This window comes from Taurulus bubalis, assembly GCF_910589615.1.
Source record: "Taurulus bubalis genome assembly, chromosome: 2".
Lineage (NCBI taxonomy): Eukaryota > Metazoa > Chordata > Actinopteri > Perciformes > Cottidae > Taurulus > Taurulus bubalis.
The window spans coordinates 35,664,180-35,681,852 of record NC_136590.1 but is presented as its reverse complement, the minus strand read 5'-3'; the positions used below and the strand labels follow the sequence as shown (position 1 = coordinate 35,681,852).

The window sequence follows — 17,673 nt, the reverse complement described above, 5'->3', positions numbered from 1 at the left end:
TCGCTGTCATCCAAACAGCCAGTAAACCCTGACGTGAAGCTCACGTTTCAACCCCAAAACTACTGCAGCAGCAGCGACAACGTGTCTCTCTCTTTTTCTCTGGCAATAATCCACATGGAGACGCGCTTATAGTCAAGTCATGTTGTAAAGGTCTGCTGCCTTCCTTCCTTCAGTGGCAACAGCCTGTGACAGATAGACAGGCAGAGAGAGAGAGAGGGAGAGAGGGAGAGAGAGAGACAGGATATGCAAAGACTCTGTGGTGATGTAGCAGTATGCAAAGGTCTCTTTCTCTTTGCTGCTTCACTGTATGTGTGAAAGCACCGAGGAGACAGTCTGCAGTCATTCCTGTAGACTTTGATCCTGACTGTCTGTGTCACTGGAACAAGCTTATCTATATTTCACATAATCTCTGTACACTCAGATCTCCAGCAGGTGTATAATCATGTAAACTGTCATGCAACTTACAGTCTTTAGCCTAAATTACATAAAACCCATGGCTGTATAAAGAATAGAATTTGACCTCATACTTATGGCACTTCCTGAGTTTCAGTTGCGTCATTCAGTGCTTTCAAGAAACGTGTGTTTCATCCAGTTAACTACAGAGGAACAGTTTCCATGTAGAGGGCCAGTGTGTGTGTGTGTGTGTGTGTGTGTGTGTGTGTGTGTGTGTGTGTGTGTGTGTGTGTGTGTGTGTGTGTGTGTGTGTGTGTGTGTTCAAGCTAGGTCAGAGCACAGGGATTTTCCTCAGTGAGAGCAGGAGTGTATTTTTAGGTGGGGGAACAGGGATGGATGGATGGACGGAGGCAGCTGGGTGGAGGGCAGCAGTAGGGGAACAACTCTCTCATGACTCAGAGTTGGTCTAACATTACATCGTGGGTCGATAATTCAGAGGTGCATTAATGCTCTTGGTACCAACAGTTTGTAGCTTCCTGTTTCCAACATACCCCATCGTAAACAGATCCGACCACTGTGCTATACTATATTTTCTGCTTTTCATGTCACACAGACCTTTGTATTGTGACACCGTAACAAATTACAGTCCTTTAGCTCTCCCTGCTGAGAGCCACTACACTGACCTCCGGCCTGGTGTCTATTTATTCAAAATAATCCCCTGACTAGTGCACTAACAGCCCTGACAAGTAACTATGGGGAGTGATAATAACAGCAATTGTGAATAGTTGGCCAACAACAAGACAAAGAGCGGGGCAGAGAAAGAAAGGAGCAACACTGAAGAGAGACCAACGGGGAAGAAGACGTGCATTGTGATGAAGAGGCGGACCCACGCAGTTAAATGCTCACGACTGTCAGAGAGACAGACAGGCAGATAGTTTCTAACAATAACCACAACATATGTTGATTATAAATAGAGAACAGCATGAGGCTGTCTACTCTCAACGTCACTCCCCCTTCATTCCTGCTCTCCTCACAGCAAATGGTTTTCCCCACTCTGCTGCTTCACCATGACCTCAGAGGGAGGCCTGAAGGAGTGAAGGAGCTCTCTCACAGGGGCAGTGTGTCCCCTGTTGGTCACACTTTGAAATGTCATCCTCTGATTACCTTTAATTGAAATGCAGAAATACTGTGCATGTATGTGATGTATGCTGTAGTTTAAAAAAAAAAAAGATTTAGTAAGTAATACATAAGTATGTACGTAATTTACTGGCTTTTCTGAAGGATTAGCAAGACTATTTCACTGTTTCCACTGGGCAGATTGGGCCACTTTACTGTATAAAACACAGTTGAAAAGTCATATGCTTTGTACAGTTATAAATGTTTGAGCTTAAACAAAAAACATGTTACAGATATTATGGGAAAAAGTTGATTATTTAAGATAATTTAATTACAGTTTAATATGCCTTTATTCCAGCAGAATCCCACCAGAATTAGCCTTTAGTTTAATAATTTCCTAAAATTATACCCTCATTTTTACTCAGTTGAGTTTAAGCTGATGAAGTCTCAAGATGACGCAAAATGTATTTCAATAACAGACATAACTGTATTTAACCAAGAGGTATCCAGATAAAAATGTCCTTTCACATACAACGTAAAAAAGAGTTACAAAAACCTCAATGGTTTTTAACATTTAATAGGCAGCCAATATACTACTTCTAAAGAAGTATACATGCAATACTTTATTTGAAGCTCTTAATGCAACAACAGATGTCAGGAGATTTAAAAATGGTGTTATAGAATGACAAGCTAAACGCTGTTTTCAAAATAATTCCTCCTTATATTGGCTCATAAACATGTGTATGCTGTGTCAAATGCTTATAGAACTATAGAGAATACAGGCATTAGATTGATGACACTTCTGTACTTCTGTCAAGACACTAAATGGCAGAAAATGTGCGATGGGAAAGATTGTCCTGATTGTTTTACAGAACAGGGAGTCTAAAAAGTCAGAAATTATCAGGAAACCACAAACCGGCCTGTATCAAAAGTGACTTACAGCAATTTTTATAAATATTTTACACGGCTCCATTTCACTGACAAGCAAGCAGAATGAATACTATGCAATGAAGAGCAAAAGGCTGAAAACATCCGGTCTCACTTCTCTATCTTGATTTTTTTCTTTTAGTCTATCTTAATTTTTATGAGATATACAATCAAAGACATTGAACACTAGTGCAATATCAGAAACACTGCAGTCAACCACCAGGGCTTTTGATTGCTAGTTGATTGGTCCATGGTCAGAAAATTGGGCAGAAGATTGGGCAGAAGATACACGGTATTACAAACTATAAATGGTGCCTAAAACTAAAAGTACAGTAAGAGACGTGAACTTTGAGAAAACAGCACAGTGCATGGTGCATGTGTGTATCGACATCAGGGAATATGAAAGGAGTCTTTGATCCACTGGTCCCTGGAGTTGCTGCTGGGTGGAGGCAGAGACAGGGACGAGGAGGACAGAGGCTGTGAGGGAATTCCTGTCTCCTCGTCATCTTCGTCCTCCTCCTCAGAGGATCCATTATCAGCACTGAGCGTGGCCCCGGACAGAAGCGAGTAGCCCTTGTATTCCTGGATGGCCTCATGGAGAGACCACAGCTGGCAAAGCAGAGACATGTCCAGCTGACGCAGGCCGACCTGTTACACAAAGTACGTCCTGGTCAACACATATTATTCACTTAAGAGGAACTTTAATTTTCACCTTTTACCACATAAAGAGTAAGAAACAATAACCTTCTTCTTTATCTCCATTGCCTTTAGAAGAAAGCCAGCAACATCTACAAAGACATCACACACCCGTGTCACTCTCTGTTTGTTCCACTGCCATCAGGAAGAAGATTCAGGACTATTAAAACCCGGACTAACAGGCTGAGGAACAGCTTTTCCCCCAGAGCGGTTTCCTCCAACACCCGCACACACACCACCCCACCCAGCTCACACAGGACAGTGCTACGGGGGACAAAAATACACAATAACACAACACTTTTTCACTGTTAAGCCATTGATGCCTGTTTTTTTTTCTTGTTTTAAATTAGAATGTCCTGTCTTAATATTTTATACGTTTTTGCTGTACTGACTGATGAGTCGCCAATTTCATTTCATTGTATGTGTTTACAATGACAATAAATATCCTTACCTTACCTTATTGTTTTTCTTCTAAATAAGTATACATGCAATCATTATTCACATAAGACGGAGTTTCATTTTCACTTTTTACCACATAAAGAGATTATCTCCATTGCTTGTTATGGTTTTTAAATGCTTGGAAAAAGCCACAGAAGCTTGAGTGAAGTGTTTTTCTTCTGTCAAATTTATTTCTAATCACACGTGCAGATTTGCGTGAAGCAGAACAGGCCAGCTGGCCAGCTTTTCTTTGCACAGGACATTGCAGACAAAGGCAGGATATTCGCAGAGCCCCTTACCATCTCCTTCCGCAGGAGAGCCAGAGCAGCGTCCAGTCCGCCGGTCCTGCCGTGACCGCGCGGCGCGTCGCCGCCGCCCCGGCTGATGTCGGCCTGGATGCGCGCTCTCTTGCTGTGCACCTTCTCGATGTCCCGCCACGACCCGCCGCTGGAGTTAAGGATCCCGCTCAGGCCTTTGGGCAGCGGCGGCAGCCCCTCTACGGTGAAGGCCGAGCTCACCGGACAGCCCGCCGCGCTGCGCCGACTCCCGTTCATCGCGGCAGCTGACTCCGCAGGGGCCGCGACGCCAAAGACCCCTCTCAGATGCGCCTATGTCTAAAGCCGTCTCACCATCACCCAAAGGTGCTATCTCCCTCTCTCCAATGGGTTGGAAACGGGCTTTTCAGAAGGAAAAACAAGTCAATGCATCCCTGACTTTTGGACGAGAGACGTCTGCGGCATGAGGCATTGAATTAGAAGTTAATGTCAGGCTTCCCGTTCCTGGCTTTGTTTAGTTTCCTTTCCTTTGTGTGGGAGAGTTCACCGACACACACAGACAGCCCCCCGACTCCTCCCGGCTCCGGCCGCGCCACGCCCCGCTACTCTGGGTTTATTGGGGGGAAAGGGAGACTGTCTGTCGGTGCATTGTTTGATTCATCTGGTTTACTGCGGAGTCACGTTGAGACACAACAAATACACTCAAGCTGTCTCACGCCTCGATATTAAACACTGATGATTTGCTAGTCAGGTACATTCATTAATTAATAAAATACACGTGTCAATAACTTCTTTTTCAGTGTGATAGTGGCAGCTTGTGTGTTGCAACCAAGAGGCATATCGTTAAATATGGCTACAGATGTGATTATACTTCATAGAAAACTCTTGAACAACACTGAAGCTGGTCTTTATCTAATATGAAGTGCTCTATTGATGTACAGTGCACAGTTTATTTGCTCTAGATGCTTTTAATGAATGAAGAATTATGACTTTGACTCCTGAATGTTGCCCATTTCATCTGAGCATCACATGACCATCGTCACCACCATCATGTATCAAATATATTTACAATAAAAACCTCAGAACTGCCAGCACACGTTGACAATCTTTGCATCACTCAGACAACGTTATCCATGTGAATCCAGACTGAACAGTTAATAGAAAAATGCATCTCTTATCAGAGGACTGGTGTTCTCCACAATACACCAACAACCAACAGGCATTACAATATAATTGGTGACTTTCGGGCTAGTAGTATGTTGTATATCAGCAAAGACACTGTTCCATGTGCAGACAAACACTTATACAGACATTTGGGCAAAAGAGCTTTAGCGTTTGTTTGAATTTGCAAGCAGTCACCATTTTTGGATACTAGTGAACAAACAATCAGAAAACCGACCAGATATCAATTTGGTGGCCTTTTTGGATTAATCAAAGCCAGTCAACTGTAAAAATACATTCACATTATTTTACTGTAGATAATAGATTATGTCTTGTTTTAATGGCCAGTTTTAAATTCAAACCAATGACGAATGTGCATTTAGACATGTTCAGTTCTTACAAATTGACAAAAACAGTCAAATGTTCAAACATGTGTACTTAGATGTTCTAGGAAACAAATGTAACATGATATTTCTGCCAGCCATATAGGTACGCTAACTCAAGAGCAACTTGTGAACTTATGAAATTTTAAGCTTATTTCAAGTGCATTTGCTGACCAATTTTAAATTCAGTTCTATGCAAGGAGTCAGTCAAAGAGAGATGCTGCAGAGCAGCCAACCAGAGTCAGTATCCCAGGACAGAGGCGAGTAGAAACAGCGCTCCAGGGTTTCAACCTTTTCCATGACGGTTACTGGCTAAGCTCCTTGAGGCTGCGCAGCGAGTTGGCACAGCTGGTGATGAGGCTGCAGAGCTGGATACTTGATTCCATGGAGGCCGAACTCTGTAGCTGGTTAGTGGCCCACCGAAGTTTGATTAGAAGAGCCTCCTCAGCTTCTTGCAACATAGGTTGGAGGACAGGGCTCGGTGGAATCACTGGGGGACGAGGAGGTGCCAGGACTGGGGCGGGGGCAGGAGCGACAGGAGGAGGGACGGCAGGCGGAGGCAGGAGAGCTCTCCCCCCTGCTGCAGCCCCCTCACAGTGCTCTGGTCTGGGCAGAGGAACTAACACACTTGCCTGACTGCTGCTGGGGCCCCCATCGAGTTCGGGGGCCTGGGCCGGTGCATTGGCCTGAGCTGCAAGTTGTCGCTCTCTCACTTGGGACAACGCTGCCTGGGCATTCAGAGCTGAAGGGGTGGCGAAAAGGGAGAACGGGAAAGATGGGAAGAAGAACACAAAGTTACAAAAAGGCTCAAAGCAAAAAGGGCAGCCACGAAGGAAAGGAGACAGTGGGTGTATTTAATACTCATGTGCATTAAATACGAGGGTGTGTGTATGTATATATATATATATATATATATACCAGGATTGTCCTTGTCAACATCAGAGTCCAGCTCCTGACACGAGACACAGTAGTATTTCTGCTGTTTGTCTTGGAGAAGAATTGTCTGGAAACACAAACCAAACTTTATTTAAACACTCATGATAGACGACTCCATCTTTTCTACATTACTGAGGCTACCAATACCACACACACACACACACACACACACACACACAGCATCAAAGTCCACTTCACTCACCCCACACACGTCACAGCAGTCTCCCAGCATCCTGTATCCTTTGAGCAGGTAGCTTCCCATCAGCTTGCTGATTTTGTCTTGTCGCTCCCTGCGAGCCTCGATCACCTTCATCTCTTCCTCTGTTGGAGGCTCCCACTCAAAGTCCTTATCATCTGGGATCAGTTTCAAAGTGTTGATTTAATTTAACTGGACTCACACAATTTAGAGCCTTTTGCTTTAACACACACACACACGCACGCACGCACAGTCCTCTGCACTGCTGTAACGTGTGCGTGTGTGATGTCTGTCTATGTTAGCTCTTTGTCAAATGTAGGAATTCGACTTCACAAGACTTCAGCAGTGATTAGAATACGTAACGCGAGATGTTTTGTTGTGTTTTTCTAGAATGTGATTAGCATTGCCGCAGTGCTCTGCTAAGGAATGATGATAAGCTAGCTAGCCAACCGACCCGGCTAACGTCGGCTAACGTAATCTGTTCGGTGCTGACGAACACTTTCAGAAGAAATAAAAACACACACGGTAACCAATTTACACGCGCGACAAAATACGTTCCCCTGAATAGCAAGATTGAATGAAATAAATGTCAAAGTTCGCTTGCTTATAAGATCATAACTTCACAAACCTCCATTCAGAGCCATGTTGCTTCAGTGCTACACGTTCTACGTGATGACGTCAGAGTCGCCAAGTTCCTTCTTCTTCTTTTTTGAGGGTTTGCGGCTGTTAGCCTCTGTAGCGTTGCACTACTGCCCCCTGTTGGAGTTTCCCACAGTGTACTTTTTTTATCTAATGGCCTCTACTTAAATTAATCTTTTTTACTAAATAGGTATAATGTCTAAGCCGAAGTGACTTCAAATTCAATCCCAGCTGTAAATACCATTATGGTAGGGAAATAAATGTATGATTATAGAAAGACACGTATATAAATATCACTAACTAACTACGTATTATACAAATATATTTTCATTGATTATAAGTTGGACCCCAGCATTTCCTTTCCAAATGTATATTTTAATTTAAAAATAACAACTATAAACTCATGGCTCATATATTTACAAAAATTAGCTGACAACACATTTGTCTCATGTTTTTGATTATGAGTAATTTATAGAAGATCATTTTTGATTACATCTTATCTGATCTAATGCGACAGAAGATGTATACACTACATTGGTTATAAAATAGTTTTACAACACTGCATAATTTACACACTCAGAAAACTGAACAACATATTTCTACTATATAAATACTGCATTTTATTTTAAAGGCTTGTGATTTGAAATGTGCGTTAACCAAGGGGATTTGGAGGGGTGCAGGTGTGACCAATGTCATGAGCTTCGTGGCTGCAGCACCTGAACTGTATAGAACACGCCCACGATCACTTCCCCCAACCTGAGCTTGAGGACCTGCCCCGGTGCTGGATAGGCTTGGCTTTTCCCCTGGTTTGCCACAATTGGTATAAAGTATTGAATTGGGGCACTATGAAGACCAAGAGAAGCACACTTAGCAAGACTGTGTTTGAATGTTTCAGTTCCTCAGAGAGAGGCATGGAGAAAGTTAAGCTGCCACTTGTTCATCTTTAATCGCTCTGCATGAAGTCACATGAGGTCTTTCAGGTGAACTGTTAGATGCACTTCATCCATCATGACCCTCCAAGCTGGAAACAGAATAAGATAATAATAGAAGTATACAGGAGGCTAAGGGTTCCTTGCCCAGTTAGCACACCAAGTTTCTGCCAATAGCCTTTACACAAATACAAATAATAAGAAAAGAGCTTTATTTTCTATTATGTCATATCAATATAAACAACAAGGTAAGCACCAAAAAATATGCTGCGTCAATTTATTGACTTTAATGTAGTGGAAAACTAAATATGTATAAATGACTGTGTGTGTGTGTGTGTGTGTGTGTGTGTGTGTGTGTGTGTGTGTGTGTGTGTGTGTGTGTGTGTGTGTGTGTGGGAGATAATTACTGTTCACAATCATTTATATATTGGATCCTCAAATTGCCAATGCTTCCTATTTTGTGTTCCTATCAACTAAAGTGTAACATGTTGTAACAAATTGCACCATAATTAGAACATGTTGCATTGCATGTTGTGGGTCAAGTGAGTGAGCACAGGCTTGACACTGACATCCTATTAAATAAAACAAATACCAGTTGAGTCCAGCAATGTGTTGTATTCTGTCCTCCAAACAAAACCAAACATATCAAATCGCCTTTAAATCAGCGGAGACAGAAACATAAACAAAACCTACACCACAATAGTTCTGTTTTTACAATAATTTTATTGTATTATTGGTAATGTGACTTGACAGAAAAATCATAATCTGATACATTTTACAGAAAGAGGAAAGTGCCATTCAAAAATAAGAATGAGCCACTGTAGTCCAAAGCACAGTGGTTTACAGGCTTCAAAAGTATTTGTTTTCTCGTACTCTGAAGTAAGTAAAGGATTTTAAATTTGTATGTGAACAGAAGTAGTACAGAAGTCTTTAGTCTCTACATGTTGAATACTATTTTACAGAATAATTCTTCTCCAGCTAATTGACAGTAATTAAACAACAAAAACAAGAACAACACAATATATGAAGGGACTGTTACATCTGTGCATATGGTGAGCGGAAAAGGTCATTCTGTTCAGTTGCTTGGTTTTTGTGATATTGGTACATTTCACCATTCACATCCTTCTTCTTCCTCTTCTTCTTTGCTTTTTTCCCCCTCGTTGTCTTCCTGTCTTTCTGTGGGTTTCTTCTCAACCTGCAGGGTAACATCCTCTCTGGGAAGAAGGACACACAAAGAGAAGTTCAAAACACGTGGACAAAAATAACACAGTCGATACCTGAAATTACTATACCACTTCCCATAACATACAACATTACGCATCAAATTACCATATGGATGATCACTGAACTGCATTTATTGTAGCATACCATAAAGGGACAATTACTTTTAAAATAATATAAAAAAAAAGAGTTTTACTGTACAGTAATTGTTGCGTGTACAATACATCTCAACAAAATGATTTCACCAAAAATGTGGTACTTACACTGATGTTCAGCCTTTACTCTGCTCAGTTTGGATGGTAGGTTGATGTGAAAGAAAACAACAAATAGGATGAGAAGATGGAAAAACAAGAAAAATACAGTAGATACACTGGAATCAGCAAGATAATGTTCGTCTGTGTGAATTATTGAAACAATACCTTCAGGTTTGGGGTGCATGAGCTGCAACGGGAGCTCCACTGTGACATCACTGCAGAGAAACACAACAATAACAATACAGGTGATTCATAATCCCTGGCTGCATGCCCTTTGATATGACTGTAAATAAACCTTACTCACCTGGAAGTGAGGCCGCCCAGCAGGCTACATGAAGACAAGAGAGAGTTTGTTTTAGTTCATTTCATTTTTTTTCTCTCCAAAAAGTTTCTACGCACCAAAGATATTGAAACAGGATTGGACACTCACCCTCCTCCGGCCACCATGAGGTTGATTTTAATCTTGTAGGAAACCAGGATCCCCAACACATCTTTTTCAACACCCTGCCGCAGCCTATGGAGAATTACAACAAGGATTTGTGGGATTAGAATGTTTAATTCAATTAAGTGTCCTTTTAAAAACTATTATATAACAGAACACAGAGTGACATGCTAGAAAAGGTACATGCAGTACATGTAGATCCTGCCATAGTCCATGTCTGCTCCATGTGTGCACTTACATGGTGGTGGAGGCCAAGTTGGTGTCCTCGTCCTTCAGTCGTCCGTCCAGAGCCAGCCCCCTTTTCTCCTTGTTCTCAGCCAGCACTGGGACGATGGACAGAGTGTTCTCATAGGTGCTGTTGGGCTCCACTGTCTCTCTGTGGAGGATTAAACACAAACTAACATAAGCACCCCAAACTGCACGCTCGTGTTAGCTGTGCTTCTCCGTTTTCAGTCCACCTACCCGAACTCTTGGTTAAAAACAGCCTTGCTGTATTTGTCTGCAGAGTAAAGGACGATGTCTGTGGTTTGTTCCACTGAAGAAGGAAGAAGGAAACTGATTATAATGATGTGCTCTCAGTAACAGTCATATTAAATCTGTCTCAAAAGTGTTTCTGTTAGCAGAGCTACTCACCAGTGACACTGAATTTCTTAACTGTTTTGTTTGTCTCGTTGTTGATTTTGATTTTGATCTGGATGGATTCACCGTGGTAGTAGAGCTGTGGTCAAAAACCAGGAAACAACCAGTTATTGGTGGGGAATGGTGGTGTAAAACAAAGTCTGCGTTCAAACTCACTGTGGAAGTATTAACAAACATTTAGAAGAGCCGAGACATTACACTTTAAACCATTAAGTTTTGCTACTGTACATCTTTCTCCAAAGAAGCTTCGAGGTGAACAGGCTTGTCGGACATCATGAAGCCCTTGCAGATTTCAGCCTTGGGCCCGGCGGCCACATGACTGGGGGCGTACTGGATTTTACGAATGATAAGGCGAGCGGTGTCCCTGTGGTGGAGAATGGGCCAGAGGAGAGAGACCATTCATCAGGCGGAATAGTACGACCAACAGCTAGAAGATGAATGAATACAAAGAGACGCCAGAATGAAAGCATACTCACTTCTTATCAATCGTCTCATCAGCGTTGCACTTGTCGTTGGCGAGGTACGCTTTGACCTCAAAGTCGACGCCACAAGCCTGAAAAGCAAATATCAAATGTGAGCAACAAGAGCAGCGAGGATGGCTGCTTACACACTGGACAACTATGGATGGAGAGGTGAATGTTTGCAGATTAGCATGAGGTTTACCTTCCCCTTGTCATCGGGTCCAGGCTGCAGAGAGACGGAGCATGGCAGGTTGGGGGGAATCTGGAGAGACGAAGAAGAAGAGTTATCTTCATCTGTTTGTACAAAGAATGAAGAATATGTTCAGAGATCGCAGCCCAAAAATGTATTCGGACTCCGTTATGGGAGTTCAGACTTATTCCAACACACTATTAATGTATCAAACAAGCAGTTTAAGTAATCTGCCAGGACCCTTTTTGCACATTAAGCAACTCAACATGTTTGAAAAAATTGAATTCCATTATTAACTGTCCATGAAATGTTGTGCCCATGAATCAATTTGTAAAATAAACATTTCCTTTCAACCCAAACACAAAAGGCAGAGTGTGTGGTTCAGCAGTCACACTTGTGTCTGGACATAATGTCATACTTCAAAAGTGAAAGGGTATGAGTTGTCTCCAGCCTTCTTTAGCAGGGTGTTGTGCATTTCGGTCAGAGTGGGCTTGTGGCAATCTGGGTAGATCTGGACTGCCGTGATCCAGATGTCCTTCCTGAAGCACAGGCCCATCACATCCAGGTCGTCACTGCCGTACCGGAAGGCACATGCTAGCTGCACAAACACTGTCGACACATAATTCATTATTTAATTACGATCACTTGCATCTCCGTGACTCCACGTGGTAAGTGATTGTCTTTAAGGACTTTGAAAATTGATGAAGTTACCTTTCCTGCCTGCAAAATCAGCTGTGTCCAGCTTCACAACACCATCTGTAAATGTAAGAGTGCAGAAGATATTAACACACACACACACACACACACACACACACACACATACACACACACACGCACACACACGTGCATTGAAGCAGGAACGTACCAACTTGGTCCACTTTGGGCATGTGGTCCACATAGTCTCTCTTCCCCAGGCACAGGGTCAGCTGTCAGACCGAAGCAAGGGAAACAGTTCAGTGTTTCATTTTTTATTAATGAAAAATAATTTAAAGTCACAAAATAAAAGAAAATGAGAGAATAACTCAGGACAACTGGAACTTACGCCTCCACCTTTACTGGTCTTCTTGAAAACCCTGTGAAAAGAAAGAAGATAAACACAACTTTGATGTATTTTTCGTCTGCCATTAGATGTTGTTATTATTATTATTTGACTGTTTCTTATTCATGAAGAGTTGAATGTAGTTGCAGAACTATATATTTGTAATAGCATAGCCAACATAAGTAGCTTGTGATTGTAACTGAGTTACTGTCTGGATTGACATGATACTATATTGATTAGTTTGAGACTGATGGTATTGTGTGTTCCTTTGCAGGGAGCAGAAGGGCCAGTAATCCCTTATTCCCTTTTATCCAGTTAGGAACAGCTAAGTGTGGAGCAGCTTTACCTCATCGTGGCCGGATTGAGAGGCTGGCCCAGGTGAGGGAGCTACAAATGGTGTGCCAGGGATCCTAAATAGCTGATTACCTCCTACCCCATTTGAACCGATGCATCAGCTAAGCTTTTACGAACCTTAGATAAATACTTTAAAACAATTTTCCATTTCTAGGGGTTGCCGGACCCAGGTCAAAGTTTGCAACTCAGCTTTTAATGTCAGTGCGTCAGTTCCTTTTAGGAAAAAGGATCCATTTCTCACAAAAGAACTATGTGAATATTGAGTAAAACATTATGAATGTTTCTTGAACCAGGTGAAGTTGACGTAAGAGAACTACTTTAGGGGGAAAGAAAGCAAATAACAAAAGCAAAACAACACTTACTTTGCCATCTCTGCGAGTATTCTGTTTAAAGGAAAGAAAAACAAGTGACTTTTGGTTATTAGGAAGTCATAGCATGAGTAGGAGGTCGGACAATAATGTCATTAAGACATTGATCCTTCATCAACTGTCTGTGCGGACTGGATTTACGTTTTGTTTCTAGGGTACAGGAGGTTAATCCTTTGCGATGAGATTACACCATCTGTGTAAGGGCACACGATTATGTCACAAGGTGTTCCCCTCAAACGTGCCAATGTACGTGCCAGCGGTGCCAAAGCTGTTGTTTGTTTGGACTATTCAAAGACCGTTAAAAGGATAAAACCCATTCAGTACCATGCTGTAGTATTCCTGGACTTATTCGGACACTAACTTTAGCTCTCTATAGCCTCGTAATAATGATTATTACAGAAAGGTCAGAGAACTGTAAGCATTGGATTAATTGTTGATCATTAATGATAAAGTGGGGTTTGCTAACTTCTCAAATTCCTTTTCCTTCTTTCCTTCCCTTGCGAGTTTTACTTCATATTTACTGTTGCAATTATACAACTTGGTAACTTGAAACTTGGTAATTCAAAGCTTGATTGGTTATTTTTCCAGTACATTTACTTGTCCTGTCTCAACACGAAGCCTAATCGATTTTTTTAACTGTGCAGGAAAAACACAGAGATCTATTGGATACATTCATTGTACGGAGACTGAAGAGACTGGATGGAGTCATTTCCAATCCAAAGCAACCATGTGGATTCAGGGATAAGGGCTGCATGTGCATTTAAGCAACATGGAGAGGTGCAGCACAGGTGCATCCCTCAGCTATAACTGAAAATACTCACCTGTGACTGCTGCAGCCAGAAGCAATGAACTACATCGGTACTTTGTTAAAAATATCAAGAACTTCAGTATTTAACATTTTACATTTACTCTTTACCAGTTATATCAGTTTAGCACACCTAAAACTTAACTTTAATTCCAACATATACATGCAGGTACAGGCAACTTGCCTTCTACATTTAACGCATCCTAAGCTGCTTTAATACTCCATTTGCCATACTTGGAAGCCTTGTGGTAGCCTGCTGTGTTGACACAAGCATTTAGCAAAACTATCTATCTTTCTAATTTACATTGATTTGTTGTCGAAACACTTCCCGACTCCCATTTAGGAAATTGTACGCTGTAAAATGGCCCGTGAAAGTATACATGTACAGTGGGATTCAATTAGGATGAGTAAAACCAAACAACCAAATAGGTTAATATAACTCTCTGATTTTCAGAGTTTGTTGCACAACCCAACAATTCAAAGAGTAAAATCATGCTGCAAATTGACTGGAACTGCTGTTTGCCAGCATTAGTATAACTGATGTATTCACCCATCTACCCATCCATCCATTCATCCACCCATCCATCCATCCATCAAGATGAAGTCTTACCTCTTCTCAGTAGTCTTGGAGCTTGGTAAAGTGAGTCAGGGTAAGTGGAGAGTGATGTCTGCAAAAGTTGGTTTGCCTTTTTATACGTGCAGCCTCTCACTGAGCATCATTCGGGCTTAACTTGTCCATTATTGCTGTCGATGCCTGCTTCATAATCCAGTTAAGCAATCAGCTGCTATCTTTTTTTGGACTACAAAGGGTTTGATAATACCAGCCAGCTAAATCACAGGGACACACATACAACGACATAGTCGCCACATGGCTGCGGTAGTAGTTAGGCTGATAATCCCATTTGCACCTCCACAAACAAAGCAATCGGGCTTCTTTAATTTGGAATAAATCAGGGTCATACATTTTAAGGTCCGTTCAAATCAGGGTTAATTTATCTCAGAGGGGTTCTGGATGTGTCAGGGCGTGAGGTTTGCTGCTAGATGTGTTGTTGTCTTGTTTTTGAAAGAAACTGTCCTTATTGCTTTTTGCTTATTATGTTTTTAGTGTTGCTTATGAAAGCTCACAGACACAAAGGTGACGCACTAGAAAACGTACAACACAATTCTACAGATGAGAAAAGGATGGACCAAAAAAGACAATAGTAAACAAAAGCTTTTGGTTTACCTCTGAACTCTACAGTTCGCAATATATTTTTTCTCAAGGAAACAACAAATCTGATTAATTAATTAATTGTGTTATATTGTAAAACAAAAGGTAAACAGTACAAATACAAAGTAGGTAATATTTGTAGGTCTTTGTGGAGCAGTGTGGAGATTATCAGTATTCCAGTCTGATCTCAGCAGATTAAGGGCTCCTAGTCTTATTATGGCGTGGATGATTGGAGCATCGACGGCAAAGTAACAGTAAGCTGTGTTATTCAACTGAACATGCCAGAGATTATCCAGAATCACCAGAAAGATTCCCCCGTGACCTTTGAAACTCTGAAAATTCTTCAATAGATCCATTATAAGAACCTCATGTTCAAAGTTTATTTTACGTCCTCTTCAAGATATCAAAGTTTGCTGTTTTCCAATGGGTACTTTAGTAGTGTCACGGTGTCCTGTCAAGTGATGAAACAAGCACATACAGAATATTTAATGTAAAAAATGAGGGCCATAGAGGCTTGTTGACAATACAATGGTTCAGATCAGTGGATTCTTTTATAACACTGACTCATACTGACACAAACGTAATCGTTGATTTGATGGTAAAATTACTCTAAATGACGATTCTAAACACAGCACCTGCAGTGTATATTTTCTATATTCGACAAGAATAAATGATGGGGAAACACATCTTTACGACCATCATTTGGCAGAATAAGCAACTTCTTTAAAATCACTTCTCAAAATCCTTTTAATTGCTTTTAAGTGATGTCGTCCTTTTATGTCCTTTTATGATATATTATGCTGTTCTTTTGTTCACCTGGTTTTGTTTGTATATGTGATTATTTGTTTGTTTTGGTTATTGTAGTATTCATTGCCTTTATTTTTAGTCCTTTTTGTTTACCGATATTTAAGTTATGTCTTCTTTGCTTCTCTGTAGAGCACCTTGTGAACTTTATTTTTAAAGGTGCTATATAAATAAAGTTATTATTATTATTATTTGGACACTCGTGGGCTCAGCGAGGATATTTTGAAAAAATTATGATTTACTAAAATGTTGCATTTATTATTAAGATGCGAGTAAAGGGGGACAATGGGACAAAAGGTCTGAGCTGGAATCCAGCCAGCAGAGTGACCACAAGGCGAGTGTCACTATGTTGTGATGAACTGAGATGTAAGTTCACTCAAATCAAATATAGAGGTTGTGCAGGTTAAGTGTTACGTGAGAGCTTTATAAGCTTATGTATTGCTCAGGTGGCTTTAGCTATTTGTTGAATTAGGCAACATCTCGTAGAACCGCACATATTAGTGATCTGGCCAAGTTAAAACAAAACACATATAGTAGGCTCAGAGGTTTTATTGGAACAGGTCACATGCGACCATACTTATCACCTGTTTTGTCTGCAGTGCAATTAGTTTCCTGGAATTAGTGTGGCTTCCCTGGCTCTCAGCAAGCCAAACACATGGCGAGCAATGAACACGCACATTAAAAGAGACAAAGATTGCAAATATTTTGGACTTCTGAATCTCTGATATAAAGCATTGATTGTGCTTGAAAATAGTGTTGTGGTATCTTATTCAAAACATTTGTTTCAAATATACAGATTGAAATCAAAATAGTGGAAATACTCAAAACTCTCTGTATTAGTTTGAATTGACTGAAACTGATATTAAGAGAAGATGACGGAGACAAAGGGGTGAATTGATGAAGGATAACTCATTTATACCTGCAGAAACAGGCAGAGAGTGTGAGACTACATACGTAATGCTTACTTCTTTCATAATCTTACTGAAATAGCACACAGATATTGTGGCCCATTCAAAACAGAGGCCACCAGGTTGAATGCAGAGTATAAACATGAAAGTATTCTTTTGTCTTTCATTCTTTAACAAACATTGTTTTCTTCTTTTAATATATATTATTCGGGAAGTGTGTGGTGGTGTTGTACCAAGTGTGTAATATTAGTTCTCATATGGAAAAAAACATTTCCATATATTAATTTTAATCAAAACAAAGCATTATCATTGCAAGATGACACCCTCTTTTCACAGAATTTGCTGAGAATAGATAAGAAGTATATATAAATAGGCTACAGCCTGAAATGTGCTAGCACATGGCCAAGTTGGCATTGCTCCCATGAGAGGTTTTATTTAGGATCAACTAAGTGAACGCAAATTAGGGAGTGTCAGCCAGAGGGCACAATCAGCAAAACCAATTATTTAGAACAGAAAGCAGACATGCTAAAATGTTGATGCTATGATTTTAGCATGTTAGAAAACAAACACTTTCTAATCAGCACTAAACACAAAGCACAGACGAGGCTCATGGTTGCATCATTAGTTTAGCAGGTTTTTGGTCATAAATGAAATGGTGGTGTTTGAGGAAAAGTCCCCAAAGCAAACAGGATTCATTATATGGGACCATAAGTCTATTTACTGTTTTTTAATGCCCTTTTAGGCATTAAATAAGCTAGAAAACAGGTTCAGTCCTTGTCAAATGTTTTTGGGTATTTTCATCATTGCAAATTTGCTGCAAATCCACACCAACAAAATCAATAAAGGTGGGTGCTGTATTATTCACTTATCTTGTATTTCTCTTGTAAAG

The 17,673-nt window shown here is 40.9% G+C and overlaps 3 protein-coding genes across 3 annotated transcripts; all 3 read right to left on the bottom strand.

Moving 5' to 3' along the window:
* Positions 1-2,077: 2,077 nt before the first annotated feature.
* fam89b (family with sequence similarity 89 member B) lies at positions 2,078-4,280 on the bottom strand. The gene is made up of 2 exons (XM_079238094.1): positions 3,870-4,280; positions 2,078-3,084 (listed from the first exon to the last, which is right to left on the bottom strand). Exons 1-2 carry the CDS (start codon positions 4,122-4,124, stop codon positions 2,827-2,829), a joined length of 513 nt encoding a protein of 170 aa, XP_079094220.1. The 5' UTR covers positions 4,125-4,280; the 3' UTR covers positions 2,078-2,826.
* A 449-nt stretch (positions 4,281-4,729) lies between these two features.
* Positions 4,730-6,683, bottom strand: znrd2 (zinc ribbon domain containing 2). The gene is made up of 3 exons (XM_079214142.1): positions 6,528-6,683; positions 6,308-6,392; positions 4,730-6,131 (listed from the first exon to the last, which is right to left on the bottom strand). Exons 1-3 carry the CDS (start codon positions 6,636-6,638, stop codon positions 5,695-5,697), a joined length of 633 nt encoding a protein of 210 aa, XP_079070268.1. The 5' UTR covers positions 6,639-6,683; the 3' UTR covers positions 4,730-5,694.
* Positions 6,684-8,122: 1,439 nt separating this feature from the next.
* On the bottom strand, positions 8,123-13,059 carry arr3a (arrestin 3a, retinal (X-arrestin); the record flags this gene model as incomplete). The annotated part of the gene is made up of 15 exons (XM_079237874.1): positions 8,123-8,181; positions 9,730-9,779; positions 9,869-9,892; positions 9,995-10,078; positions 10,245-10,382; positions 10,469-10,541; positions 10,640-10,724; positions 10,874-11,009; positions 11,122-11,198; positions 11,309-11,368; positions 11,715-11,905; positions 12,008-12,052; positions 12,162-12,222; positions 12,339-12,369; positions 13,052-13,059. The coding sequence occupies 15 exons, from the start codon at positions 13,057-13,059 to the stop codon at positions 8,123-8,125; spliced, it is 1,122 nt and encodes a 373-aa protein (XP_079094000.1).
* Positions 13,060-17,673: the final 4,614 nt, after the last annotated feature.